This window comes from Strongylocentrotus purpuratus, unplaced genomic scaffold (genome assembly GCF_000002235.5).
Source record: "Strongylocentrotus purpuratus isolate Spur 01 unplaced genomic scaffold, Spur_5.0 spur5_contig_836, whole genome shotgun sequence".
Taxonomy (NCBI): domain Eukaryota; kingdom Metazoa; phylum Echinodermata; class Echinoidea; order Camarodonta; family Strongylocentrotidae; genus Strongylocentrotus; species Strongylocentrotus purpuratus.
Window position 1 is genome coordinate 96,514 of NW_022145542.1, and position 14,550 is coordinate 111,063.

At 35.2% G+C, this 14,550-nt stretch overlaps 1 protein-coding gene across 1 annotated transcript; it reads left to right on the forward strand.

Moving 5' to 3' along the window:
- The first annotated feature begins 53 nt into the window (after positions 1-53).
- LOC115923986 (proton myo-inositol cotransporter-like) lies at positions 54-9,520 on the forward strand. The gene is made up of 10 exons (XM_030985399.1): positions 54-748; positions 1,089-1,245; positions 2,062-2,264; positions 2,541-2,652; positions 4,969-5,132; positions 6,071-6,173; positions 7,202-7,446; positions 7,923-8,075; positions 8,436-8,603; positions 9,153-9,520. The coding sequence occupies exons 1-10, from the start codon at positions 211-213 to the stop codon at positions 9,200-9,202; spliced, it is 1,893 nt and encodes a 630-aa protein (XP_030841259.1). The 5' UTR covers positions 54-210; the 3' UTR covers positions 9,203-9,520.
- Positions 9,521-14,550: the final 5,030 nt, after the last annotated feature.

Here is a 14,550-nt window from a genome sequence, read left to right on the forward strand (position 1 = left end):
TGTTTGTTTGTTTGTTTGTACGACTAGCTACTAAAGCACAAAACGTCAGCATCGAGACTAGTAGTGGATCACTGTGAAACATTGTGCAAGAGCCTAGATTTATGATTTCATTGTTTTTGACGAAAGTTTATGAACCACTTGACATTATTATTTTACAAGGGACTAAATTAAAGGTCACATGCTCTATCTGTCTCCTATGAGTAATTTTCGATGTCATGTGATCTAGCAATGTCAACTTTTCAACAGGAGACGTCGCACCTGTCAGACGAGTACCACCACCAGTACAATAACATGTCACAAGCCGAGAGTTCGGGCGAGAGTAACCTTCAGCATCCCGATGGAAACAGTAGGAGAAAGGTCTCTCACGAAATGCAGAAGCCCGGGCCCGAGCCGCCCGCGGCGGCGGCCGCGCCCCCTCCACTGCGACCTTTAGTGAAAGTACTGGCATGCTTTGCAGCCATTGGAGGCTTTCTTTTTGGATATGACACAGGGGTTGTGTCAGGAGCTATGATTCTTTTGAAAAAAGAATTTGGTTTAAACACAATATGGCAAGAAATGATCGTGAGTGTGACAATTGGAGCTGCTGCATTATCTGCTCTCTTTGGAGGAATATTTAATGAAAAATTAGGCAGACGAAAAGTGATTTTGATTGCCAGTACTGTCTTCACTGCCGGAGCACTTATGATGGGACTTACACCAAATAAGGAGCTGCTGCTTGCTGGCAGGCTTGTCGTTGGTATTGGTGTAGGTATGAACTATGATTGACACAATAAAAATAAATTAACTTGAAGCCAGGAGGAAAAGCAAAACAACAATCGAAGAAACACTAAATGAGTTCATGTAGATCTGTATGATTTGTATGCATAGCAGTTAATGATATGATAATAATTGAAATATGATTAACAATTGTAATAACAACAACAGTAATAATAATGATTAATAATAACAATAAATAGTAACAATAATAATAATTGTCGCAAAAGGATGTCTTCCCATTATGTATGATGGAATGATTATCAAACATTGATAATAATTGCTGAATGTTACTTATTTTTGTTTCTTATTATTATTTACATGTACATCACAAGGTCTGGCATCAATGACAGTTCCAATGTACATTGCTGAAGTAGCCCCAGTCCACGCAAGAGGGAGATTGGTTACCCTTAATAATCTCTTCATCACCGGAGGTCAGTTTGTAGCTTCTGTGGTAGATGGAGCTTTCTCTTACTGGCCATGGGGATGGAGGTGAGTAGATATATAACTAAACTAATACAGTCTAAAGAGATAAAGATCACCAGCAGCAGTTCTACATGCTTGAGAGAATATTGGTAATGCTCTTTTCCAAACAATTTATTCAGAGTGACATCTTGAGAGTAATTGGATTCTACAGACATGTTATAATAAATAAATAATAAATAAATAATAAATAAAGTCATTTTTTATATAGCACATAATAATAAATTCTCTACACGCCTTACAATACAACAATCAATTATACAATATATTACATGATTAATCTAAAGATTTAAATATGCATGAATTAACAGAAATACGTTTACGTATTGTATACAATGATGAAAAAATCTGATAAATATGATATAAATGGTATAAACTTACAGACATATAAACTTATGAACACAATTATAATAGATAAGTAATTAATGACTATCTTTTATTGTAGTAAGGAAATAAAATTTATTTGACATAAACTAACATATAATTAACAGACTATTTGATGAACATAAATGTCTTCAGAAGTGAACCTTCAGAACTTCAGAAATGTTGGAACAATCAGTAAGATGAAAGTCAGTCCAGGACAAAAGATCAAGGATATTTCAAAGAACAGATAATTAGATAATGTCAAAACCCACTATGGGAACAATTTGCTAAATAAATTATGTACAAGTCACAGTTCATATACTACTGTCTATAGAGAATTATAATGGTCCTACTATCTTTCTGTTAATTGCGTTGATAACATCTATTAATCGTATTGTTAACCTTAACAGTTGAAAGTAAAAATAAAAATAATTAAAAAAAACTTTATTTGTTTTATTTCAGGGCAATGTTAGGTTTGGCTGGAGTACCATCTGCGATTCAATTAATCGGTTTCATCTTTCTTCCTGAGTCTCCTCGTTGGTTGATTGATCATGGGCAGCTTGAAAAGGCTAAGAAGGTACTTATCAGGACAAGTGGCGTGGAACATTGGGAATATCAGTATCAGCAAATAGTCCAAGATGCAGAGAATACAAAAAGAGATTATGGTAAATAATTTTGATATACATGTACATGTACCGGTATTATATTTCTTCAGAATGTAGGAAAAGAATGATAACAGATACAGTAACAAACACAAAAATTGAAAATTAAAAATAATAATGATAGAGCAGAATTATATTGTACTTTTTCCCCCAAATGCATTTAATCAAATTTAAGCTCATTAATTGAAAATCTTCATGTTATATACCTGTGAAATCTGTCAACTATCGATATAATGCAAATCGCCGTAACGTTATGTTTTTATTTTTGTACCTGTACAGGGGATGGTTCAATCTTTGTAAGGATTTTCAGGACACCTCCTGTGCTGAGAGCCCTTTTTGTAGGGTGTGGTCTTCAAATGTTCCAGCAGCTAGCCGGTATCAATACCATTATGTAAGTATGTTATGGTCTGCAGATGGCCAACAACTAGGGTGTACTGTATGTGAGTGGAAAGCATTTTGTTGTAGGGTGTGGTCTTCAAATATCCAAGGGCTTGGTTGTTTTGTATGTGGGTGGAAGAGCCCTTATTGTAGGGTGTGGTCTTCAAATGTCTATGGGCTTGGTTGTATTGTGTGTGCCCTAATTTTAGGGTGTGGTCTTCAAATTTCCCTAAGCTTGGGTGTACTGTTTGCAGGGAAGAGGCCTGATTGTATTTATAATAATATCCAAACATTTACATAGTGCTGGTATACACATACAATTTCTAAGTGCTTTACAAAACAAATAAATATCACATTTGATTTCAATATGTAATAAACATCAACAAGAAACGTGAAATTAACATTTTGCTTAATTTGGACGAAACAAAATGCTCTTACTTAACTAACAGTGTATTAACAGTAACATGATAATACAAATGAAAATACAATAAGTAGAAATAAAACTTCAAGACTTATGTACTTTGGATAATGAATAAATTACAAGAAGATATGTGATTATAAATTTTGAAGATGGGGAATTACTTTGTGTTGAATAGGCATGTCTTAAATTTGCGTTTAAAAGTGTCAAGAGTTGGGGATTCATGAACAGAGATGGGGAGATTATTCTAGAGTTTAGGAGCACATATATACAGAGAAGACACGATCACCATAGTGGTGTGAGTTCGAGGACCTTGATTTTGATTGGCTGTTGAGCCCTGTTACCATGGTAGTTGCCATTGATGGCAAAGTTACCATCAATGGTAAGTTTTATGCAACGGGCCCCTGATGATAGTTGGAGATGAGCAGATGATGATGAGCGGAGCCTGATGGAGGAGGTTTGCAACTTTGGTGAAATGAGTTCATTGATGTATGCTGGATTAAGTCTATTACGAGCCTTGCACATGTAGGTGAGAAGCGGTACCTTGAATTGGATGCCCTGTGCAATGGGGAGCCAGCGAAGAGAACAAAGAATATGTGTTTGTTCTTTCTTGGTGCGTGTGAGGAGACGGGCTGCAGTGTTCTGGATGTGTTGGAGTTTGGTCAGATGTGAGCTGGGTAGATTTAGTAACAGGCTATTGCAGTAATCAATGTGCGATGTCACGAATGCATTTTATACTAGGCATTCAGTAGAACTTTGGTCTAAGTACTTTCGGAGTTTCCTGAACCTGTGCATTCCAAATGAAGCGGATCTACATGATTTATGAACATGTTGCTTCATGGTTAGTGTTATCCACTGCGACTCCAAGACTACTAGAAGATTTTGATGGAGTGATTGTAGTGCAGTCGACTTTAAAATCTGGCAGATCACTGGCTTTCGCGTCACATGCAAGAGTTCTGTCTTAGCACCATTTAGCATGAGGTTGTTGTCACGAGCCCAGACTTTCACATCTGCAAATGCACTGCTCCAGTCTCACTACCCCACTGGCAATTTCACTCTGCTTCAGTATAAGATACAGTGTGTCGGCGTCATTCATCATGTGTTCAACACCCTGATGGAACCTTATGATGCATGTGAGAGGAAGAGCCCTTATTGTAGGGTGTGGTCTTCAAATGTCCAGAGGCTTGGGTGTACTGTATGTCAGTGGAAGAGCCCTAATTGTAGGGTGTGGTCTTCAAATGTCCTGCTTTGTTGTCTTGTATAGTTGTATACAGAGTGGAAGAGCCCTTATTGTTGAATGTGGTCCTTAGATGATTCAGCAGCAAGCGGGTACCAATACAATGGGAAAGATATACAGTACATGTCACAGACTATGACATTGGGTGTGGTCTTCAGATGTTCATCTGCAATGGGTATCTGATGTAAATAAGATGTGGGAGTTCATCAGTTACACTTGTGACTGGTATACGTGTAAAAGTTGCAATTATGAAACAAATGCTCCAAATTATGTTAGTCTTGATTTTAATTATCCATTTACTATACCGGTAAAAATTTACTAATAATCTCCAAAATAGATTTCAAGCAAATTCAGAGTGAAGAGTTACGGTATTCATTGTTGGAGTAAAAAACAATGGATCTTGTGGCAGAGTGGCCTTGTAGTCAAGCAAATAATCCAATAAAGTCTATTTCAATAACTACTGCTACTCAGAAACAATAATAACAACAAGAAGACCATTTTCATTACTATAGTTTAACCCATTTAATACCGGTATTACCAGTAAGCATGACATAACTCTGGGATTGCTCTATACAAGTATGTGTTTACCCAAACCATATTCAAAGGATTAGGATAATCCTTTATTTTGTATTCCCATTGACTTGTACATGTATATCATTATTCTTTAATATCAGGTATTACAGTGCAACGATAATCCGAATGTCTGGGGTGAAGGATGATTCCACAGTCATTTGGCTGTCAGCAGTAGTAGCATTTGTCAACTTCATTTTCACTCTGGCTGGTGTGTACCTCGTTGAAAAGGTTGGGAGGAGAGTTCTCACTCTCAGTAGCTTTACAGGTAACACAAATTAATTATAAAAAACGCATTATAGGCAAGAAAAAAAAAAACATTTACAATATATTTCAATTTTTATTATTTGATTTGAGGTACAGGGACAGAATGTTTATACAATTATCTTAAAAGGTGTGTGCACAACCATGCCTGTGTACAGTAACAACTCACAAGATGCTAAAATAACAGATAATCAAAGCATGTGGTACAGTGTACATCACAATTATGTTGACAAATTTAGATCATTTTGACAAGAAAATATTTAGATGTTGCAATTTTTAGAATACCAGCCTTTATTATCTGTACATGTAGTTACCGGTAAATAAGTGACATTGCAAGCATTTAAATTTTAAATAAATGAGAAATCGTACAATAAGCAAAACCTTGTTTAAAGGGCTATATTTCTATATTTCCTAGGAACAAGACATCTGAAAGGGACTAAATTCAGAAATGATATCTAATGTGTAATACTAGAAGCAAGGAAATGCTTATTTATATATCTATTAAAGATAATGATATTTAACTTCAATCTTTTATATTACGTGTATGTAAGAAATTTACCGGTATGTGTATTTCCTCATTTTGAAGTATCAAACGTTCATATACTATATCTTTTAGTATCTGTATTGGTTGAGAATATTTCAAGGGTTTGTGATTTTTGCATATATATATATATATGTAGTCTTTTGTCTATTTTCGTTTTTTTTTTTGGGGTACCTGCATCGGTGAATACATCAAAATATTCCTGCATTGCCATGGTTTTATTTATACCTCACTTTGTTATATTTTGGTGTACATAACTTATTTATGCTGAATGCAAATTTTATCCATTCATCATTTGCTGGTAATTTTATTCATTTATCTAGGCATCAGATTGAATATTTTGTATCTTCTAACTCTGATTTTAAAAAAATATATATTTCTTGTCCTATGCTTAATAACAGGTGTTGCAGTATCGGTTCTTTTTCTTGCTGTGGCTTTCCTTCTGATTGCTGAGAGTTCTCCAGACATTGATGTCCATTCCACTGATAAATGCTCTATCTACAGGTGAGTTATAGTACGGTAGATGCATCTAAACTACTGGTATAAAACCAGGCATTATTACCTTCCTTTGTTTCTCATTTATGGCAGCCTGGCTGTGTGTAGAGAGGCACCTCATTTGCCGCTATTCGCTTTTTTGCTTTTAACAAAGTTAAACATTTCCCTGTTCACAATATGTAACCCGATGTTCTGATTGCAAGTGAAAGAGATTGAAAGAGGAACAGATTCTGTAATATTAATTTCCTCATAATGAATTACCATTCGTTATATAGCATGTACATATCTAAATGATAAAATAGCTTTTAACTAATTGCTTACATGAATCAGATGGCTTCTGTATTGACCCTTGAGAATGAGTGAAATCAGTCTTCAATAAATTCAGGCATTTCATGAAAGAGAGGTGGAAGATGTTTTCCAGTGTATGGTTGTAAACACTATTGAAATATAGTTAATTTGCATTTGTTAGTAATTTTTAAAATCTTCTTTATATTAAACAAATAATTACCGTTGGTGAAGGTGATGGGACAACTATTACTTCCGTGGCGATCTGGATGTAGCTATCTTTCCTAAGTGAAACTGAGGAAAGATAGTGTATACATTCAGATCGCCGAGGAAATGATAGTTTGCCATCGCCTGAAACCAAAAGGTGATTATTTGCTTTATATTCTACATTGGAAACATTTCACCTCTTCCGTCATTTTATAGCAACAAATCATCAATTATTAACAGCTAGCAAACTGTGTACGATACGTACAGTGCATGCAGTACTTACGTATGTACCTACGTATATCCAACGTATACAAGAAAGTGTGTTGCACTGTGTAGATAGTACTACTATCTACACAGTGCAACAAACTTTTCTTCCATCAATGATGGGCGAACTATCTTTCATCACGTGATTTACTCTTAACCAATCGTAGCGCAAGATTTTTTGTATGTGGAGTATAATATGTTATATTAGTACATTCATATGTTTTTGGCAGATCTATACAACTAAAGAAGAGCTACATGTATGATACATTTTTTATTTGCAGCACCTGTGATGCTTGTATTCTCACAGACGACTGTGGATTCTGCTTCCAGACCTTGAATAAGACAATCTACAATGGGACTTGTTTGGTTGCCGATATACTCCATGGAAACCAATCATTGAATGGTCCTTGTTCTCAGACTCATCTCTTAAAGCATGAGAGTGAGTGGGCATATGATTACTGCCCGTCACCGTATGCATTTCTGTCGTTCATCGGACTCATACTTTACCTCATTTTTTTTGCGCCAGGTAAATTGTCATCTTGAGCTCTTTAATTTTCTAGTTTTCATTTAAAGCAGGAAATTCATGATGATAATAAGCTTCCATAACAAAATCACAAAATACGCATTTACATTCAAGGCCAATTTTTTTCTTCTGATAGTCGTACAGCAATTATACAATTAAATTGAAGCAAGAATCAATATCCCATTAATGTCAATATAAAGAAGATAAATGACATACAATATATTGCTCTATATTTGAATTAAGATTTTTACCTTTGTATTGTAATGTAATTTAGCAACTATAGAGTTATGACCATTGGAAGTTACAAATGCTTTATTATGACAACTTAAAACTAAAACACATTATATTGATTATGAATTTGACTCCCTCTTACTTGTCCCCCCCCCCCCTTTCTCTCTCTCACCCTCTCTCTCTCTCTCTCTCTCTCTCTCTTTCACTCTCACTCTCCTGCTCTTTCTTCTTATCCCTACCTGTATCAGGTATGGGTCCAATGCCATGGACCATCAACTCAGAGATCTACCCTCAGTGGGCCCGGAGTACTGGCAACGCTGTAGCTTCCACCGTCAATTGGTCTTTCAACCTCCTTATTGCAATGACATTCCTTAGCCTTACAGAGCTCATTACTCGACAAGGTAAAGTCATTGATAATGCCTACTTAGTGACTAGTAAAGCATTCATCAGATAACCCTGGTCAATCAGTATTTCAATTAGTTTTGTTATTCTTTTGTGTTGGTTTGGCTTGGATTTAATTTACATTTCATCTAATGTATATCTTGATCTTACAGCGAACATCAAGATATTGCCAAAACATACAACATTACAACCACCCGAGAATTGAGGGGGTAAAAATGAAATGGTCTAAAGGCATGATCAGTCTGCTAAAATACTCTCATTAAAATGGGAACTATTGTCTTTCAGTCTAGTTTTCGATATTGAAACATATCTATTTATTTCAAAATATACACTCAGTTATCTCTATATTTGATATGCAGGTGCCTTCTTTTTGTACTTTGGAATCTGTGTGGTCGGTATCATCTTCATCGCCCTCTTCCTACCAGAGACAAAAGGCACACGTCTTGAAGACATACAGGAGCTGTTTGAGAAACCACTCTGCTGTGGGCCATCCAGTCTGCGTAAAGCTAACATCACTGATGCTCATGGTAGGAATGCTTGTTGCTTTTCTCTTTTTCCATACCAACTGAAGAATACATAGAGATAACATCTGTCTCTGTTTTAAAAGTGTTCCCCTAGCTGTCAATGGGATACCATTTTCAGCATTTTGTTTCACCCTTAAATGTAGTCAGTAGTTAAACTGCCACCAAATCTTAGATTGTGCCCTATATTTCAAACTAAGAAAAGCTCTTCCTTTTTTCTTTCTTTCAGGAAGTGTTAAAAAATGAGAAATTGACCGTGCTGACCACATGCACCTTTATTGAGCCCTAGCTGAAAATCACACCATCACTCCTTTTTGGTGGTTTTGTGGTGCTTAGTCACACAGTCATGTTCGTGCTAGTTGAATTATTGACATGAACAACAAAACTTCAAACTATGAACATCCATCAGCATATCATTGTTATTTAAATGGTTTGCAGCTGCTCTTTTAGTTATCGTTTGGCTCTATTTCTTTTAGAATTCACCATCAAAGAATGATTTGATTTCAGGATTCACTATTTCTATGTTTTTTTATATTTATTTGTTTGTTTAATCAGAATCAGAATCGTCCAGGCCTTTACTCAGCAGTGATGTGGAATACAAGTGAAGAAGTTGACCATCATCATGTCAGCAATATATTTTCAGGGATTTTGATGAATGTCACGTTAGCTTTTGTGAGATCTCGAGATGAAACTAAAAATCAAAATTGTAATTATGGTTTTAATTCAAAGCTTTCCAGCAGTACATGCACCATAAACAATTGGGTACCAAGAAAATTAATTGTTTGAGGTTTTCTATTTTTATTTCCAAAATCACCTCTAAAAAACTGCCTTCTATTATATCTGGTGAGTGGGTTACTTTTATATTTTACTCTCATTATTATTGTTAGAAAATATATAATTGTTGGAATATATTTGTGATTGAGTGGAGAAGAAAAGAAAATGATTAAATGAAGAAAGATTTGATTCCTTGGCTGTTTTGCTTAATTTTGTTGCAATATATAATAAGTTTTGTGCCTTATATATATATTTTTTTACTACAGCTCATTGTATATATATGAAAAGATGATTTTATTGGATAGGAAGTATATATATAAATTATTTTGGCTAGGGCAGGGCATTATTACTGCCGTTTTTTTAACCTCTGTCAAGCTAATTCAAGTAGTCAAACCTGCTTTAGTGACCACCTTTTTACAAAGGCCACATTTGTTTTTTCCCTTGAAAATTGTTTCTCATTGAATCATGTAATAAAGGAACCTGTCTACAAAGGCCACTTTTTCTGTTTCCCTTGGGTGTTCGCTATAGACAGGTTTGACTGTACTTGTAATGGAATTTCATTTTGAAATAACCTGGCTCAAAGCCTCAAACTAATTGTTTATCAAATAGTAGGTGAGTTTATTAAACCAGCAAAATAAAAACAAGTGAACAAAAATCTGCTAGAATGTGAAATAACATTCACTGAAAAGCACAGCTCACATTAGCACAATTGTACATTGTATAACATTGTAAGACCATGTGTAAAGCTTGTGTGTCTGGATGACTCGCTGAATTTTTGTATCTTTTATTCCTCTACTGAGCTATTTTCTATCACAATTGTGTGGCAGATATCATTTATATGTAGTCTGTATGCAGGCGTCAATTTGAAGCCTAGACCCACCCTCCTCAATCATCACCTTAATTTCACCTGAGCCAATTATTTATAAGGTCAGGATTTCACCGCCACTTCACTTGCTTTACAAAAAACATAGGCGAAGTATCACTCTATTGGCAGTCCAGGCTTTCATCCTTTGAATTATTTCCATAAGTGAAGCTTATACATGTATGTGTAGCATTAGGTGTAGGCATGGTGTAGTGTTGTTGGAAGTACTGCAGAGGTGTCATTTGCCAAAGCAACAACTCACGACAATGTCTCTTGGCCTGTCAATCACGAAAATATCAGCTTCAACAGTAGTTGCTTGAAACACCACGACTTTGACATATTTTCGATGCAACCGATGTAGTATCACCAGAAAACACAAATAATTAAAGATAAAAGCTTCACCCAATTATTAAAAAAGAACTTTAGGACTTCACTACAACACATGTATTGACCTGAAGCTTCGGTGTCAAGTCAGTGCCGATATTTGGCAACATCTTGGGAAGTCGGGTCCAGGCTTTAAATTGACGCCTGCATTTATTTTCACTGTAACTCATGTTTGATTCTGTGAGAATATACTGAAAAAAAGAGAAAGTAATGGATTCATTCTTGAATGTATGTACTAGTACTTTGGTGACCTTAGTGCTTGTTATGTTCTTGAATACCAAAGTAAACATATATTCCTGTACAGTGTATAATGGTTTATAATCTCTTCCTGAGTAGAGGTCTCCTTTCTCGGCCTCAAACAATGAAACAATCATGGAAATTTTAATTCAGTACTTTTTATGGTCAATGAAAACTCCACTTCTGTGATTTATGTCACAGTATCAAACCCAATAGTATAGCCATCTACCTTCTCTGAATTTTTTGTTTGTTATGTATTTGTGAAGTTTTTCTTTTTATCTCTTTTTTCCCATTCAAAAATAATTAGTTAAAAGGCACTTCCAGATGACTTTTACTTGTAGCATCTCGTATACAAATTATTTTTTAGAGACGATTGGTACTACAAAATCAAAGAATAGCTATGAATGCAGACATACTAAAGCTTTTTGACTTGCACTCACACTGTATAAGCTTGTGCTTATATTGTCTGATTTTGGCTTCCTGTTTATTCTTGCGATTTACTCTGGTGAGTGCAAGACAAAAAGATTTTAGTGTCTGTTTTTGTGCTATTTTTCAATAATTTAAAGGTACTATTTATCATCTAAGATGATATGATGACAAGTGTCACAAAACAACTCAGAAAAACAAACGCAAATTATAATACAATGGATGTAGGATCTGGCAACAATAGAAAGGAAGAAAAGGTGTGTTGGTTAATTCCCGCGGTTTGAAAAATATTGAAAACTAAGAAATAATCACTAGATTTTCACCTTTCAACAAGTTCTTCAAAGATTTTTAAATAGATTGAGACACTATTGAATTACAAGAGAGGACTTTTTAGATTGTTAAATAGTATACAAATAATGAACGCGCGAGTTCGATAGAATCTTACAATGGATGAAAATATTCGCCCTATTGAACGAATAATAAAACATTATTTGTTTTATGTAACATATAAGTAGATAATAAAACATGCACGCTGAATAGAACAAAAATGCATGCTCAATGACCTAGTCGTTCAATATATTATTTATTGACCAATAATTCTCCAATCAAATGACAAGGGATCTACTTAGATCTTACATAATACCTTTAAGAATGAATGTGTTTTTAACATTGATACTATCAATATAACTTACCAGGTTATTTATGTACTCAATGCTGGCCCTAAACAAGTACAACCAGTTTTGCAACTTGGAAAGATAAAGTGTTTTTGGTAATTCTTCAAATGTGTACACATTTCAAAAAGCTGAAACCCACTGCCTTTAATGTGACAAGATATACATTTTTTGAGAAGACCATATATCTAAATTAGGCACAGAGAAAAGGCTTTGCTGCAGCTCAGACTAATCAGTAATTTTTAATTGGCTAAACCAAACAAGTCTGACAATAAACATTTTAAAGTGGTCCAAACGGTATACAGGGTTTACTTTTTTTTTTAAATCTGTAAATAAGATGAAATTATTAAACGAACGGTAATAACTACTTGCAAAATAATGTGTTATTGTAACTATTCTGTTTGTAGTTTTATATGAGGAATTAACTTTTCGAATCCCAAATACATTAAAAATGTATAGATTGAAGAGAATTTCATCAAAGTGAATAATGAATAATATATAATAAATAAAATGCATCTCCAAGATACATGAAATATTAAATATTTTCTGTTGTTTCTGATGTTTGTTCTTCTTTGACATGTATAACGAAGGTTTTATTTCATGTAGATATGTGTGATGAAGTGGAGGAAGGAGCTGTGTCAAACAGTAGATTCATTTGATTTTCAATCATGGAAACAGATACGTGTGAAGGTATTACAGCAGCAAAAAAAAAGAACCTTTTGCACAGATTGCAAGTCTTTAAAAGTCACCTTTTAATGTTAATACTTTTATTGTGAATGACACCATGCAATCTTTTCAATTCTAATCCATTGGCTTCTGAAGCCTTTTAAAGATACAATATAACACTATCATGGATAAATCTACAAGAAATTAAAAAAAAGCACAAAACTAATTACCTGTCTAGTAAAATTGAAAATTAAGATTTTATGGTAAAGCCACATAGTTCGAAGAAGAATAGTCTAAATCTCAAAATGAATTCTGACCTTTGGCAATGCTCCCGAATTTTCATATTACCCCTAAATCTGTCATACATCCAATGTTACTGGTCATGAGTATGAGTACAATACCCGACACAGAACTGAGCCAGATTAACTACCAAGACACCCAACTACTAGAAGGAAGAAATGCAAAAATTGAACTGGAAGCCCGATTGCTGAGAACACAGCATTTATCCAGAATCTCGGGCTAAAAAAGAAAATGGCCTCTTGAATGGCGCACATGTGTGTGTTACGATTAACACCCCTGGCTCTGTGTCATTCTTACCTTGGTGATCTAGGGGCCAGTATAGAATGCTGAAGTATATTACCTAGGTGAAGAGAAGGCTGGGATATGAACCATTAAGAGTCACGTGAATGAAACAGTTTATTATCTCCAAACCCTAGCTGCCAAATAGTTACATTTACCTTGTAGGATGTCTGTCCAACTCTAGAATTTCATAATGCTACATGTATATTATGAGAAAGATGGATATTAAAAGTCCATTAAATACATAATTATCAATATATACCTACATACATGTACACACTGGCGTACCTATGGGGGGGGGGGGGGCAGGGGGGGGCAGAGTGCCCCCCCCCCCCTGACGGGCTCCAGGAGAAAAAAAGAAAAAGGGGAAAGAAAAGAAAAGAAAGGAAAAGGAAAGAAAAAGAAAAAAGGAAAAGGGAAGAAAAAAGGAAAGATAGAGAAAAAAGGAAAAACAGGAAAGAAAAAAAGAAGAAGAAGAGAAAAGGAAGAAAAAGGGGAAAAGAAAGGAAAGGAATAAAAATGGGGAAATTAAAAAAAAAAAAAAAAAATTAAAAAAACCATGGCCGTACGCACCAGGGGGGGGGGGGGGGCAGTTGACCCCAGATATTTTGAAAACGTACAGTTTTTTTCCTGAAAATGTAGTGTAGGCCTATACCAAATCCTTCAATTCTACTTTTGAAAATGCAAAAGTACCCTCATGACCAGTTCGGTCGCTCGAACTCCCTTCACTCCTTTTGCTTTTGAGATTCTTCGAAAACTTTTAACGCATCTTTCCCCCTCCCCCACCAGAAAAAAATTCCGCATACGGCCCTGAAAAATTAAAACAAATGAAAATAGGAAAATATAAGTGATATAACAAATTTGAAACTCTTCGCTGGCGCGAACTGCTTGCTAGCCTATTTTGTATTAAATGTTTTCACTTGCTCGTCGCCCTGAAAAAAGAAAAGGATTAGTATTGCCTAGAATACAATTGTCCCTGCCCCGACGGGCCCCGGCCTGCAACCATGGCAACAATAACACACAATTATGTACCAAATGTTACTAAAAGAGACTAATTCATTTTTCTCGCTCGCTACACTCGCTCGCGAATAAAATGAATAGACATTGCTTTGGAAACAATTGTGCCCACCCTTGACCTGCAACAATATCATTAAAAATGGAAGAGTTTTTTCGCCCTCTCGGCAAAAAGGAATTGAATCGCGTTAAACGCGATTGCGTCCATCCTGACCTGCACCAATAAAAACAAGTTTATTTATTAATTTCTATTAAAAGAGAATTTATTTTTTTTGCTTGCTCGCTATGCTCGCTCGCCAAAATGGAATTGACACCGCTAACGTGCCCGCCCGAACCTGCA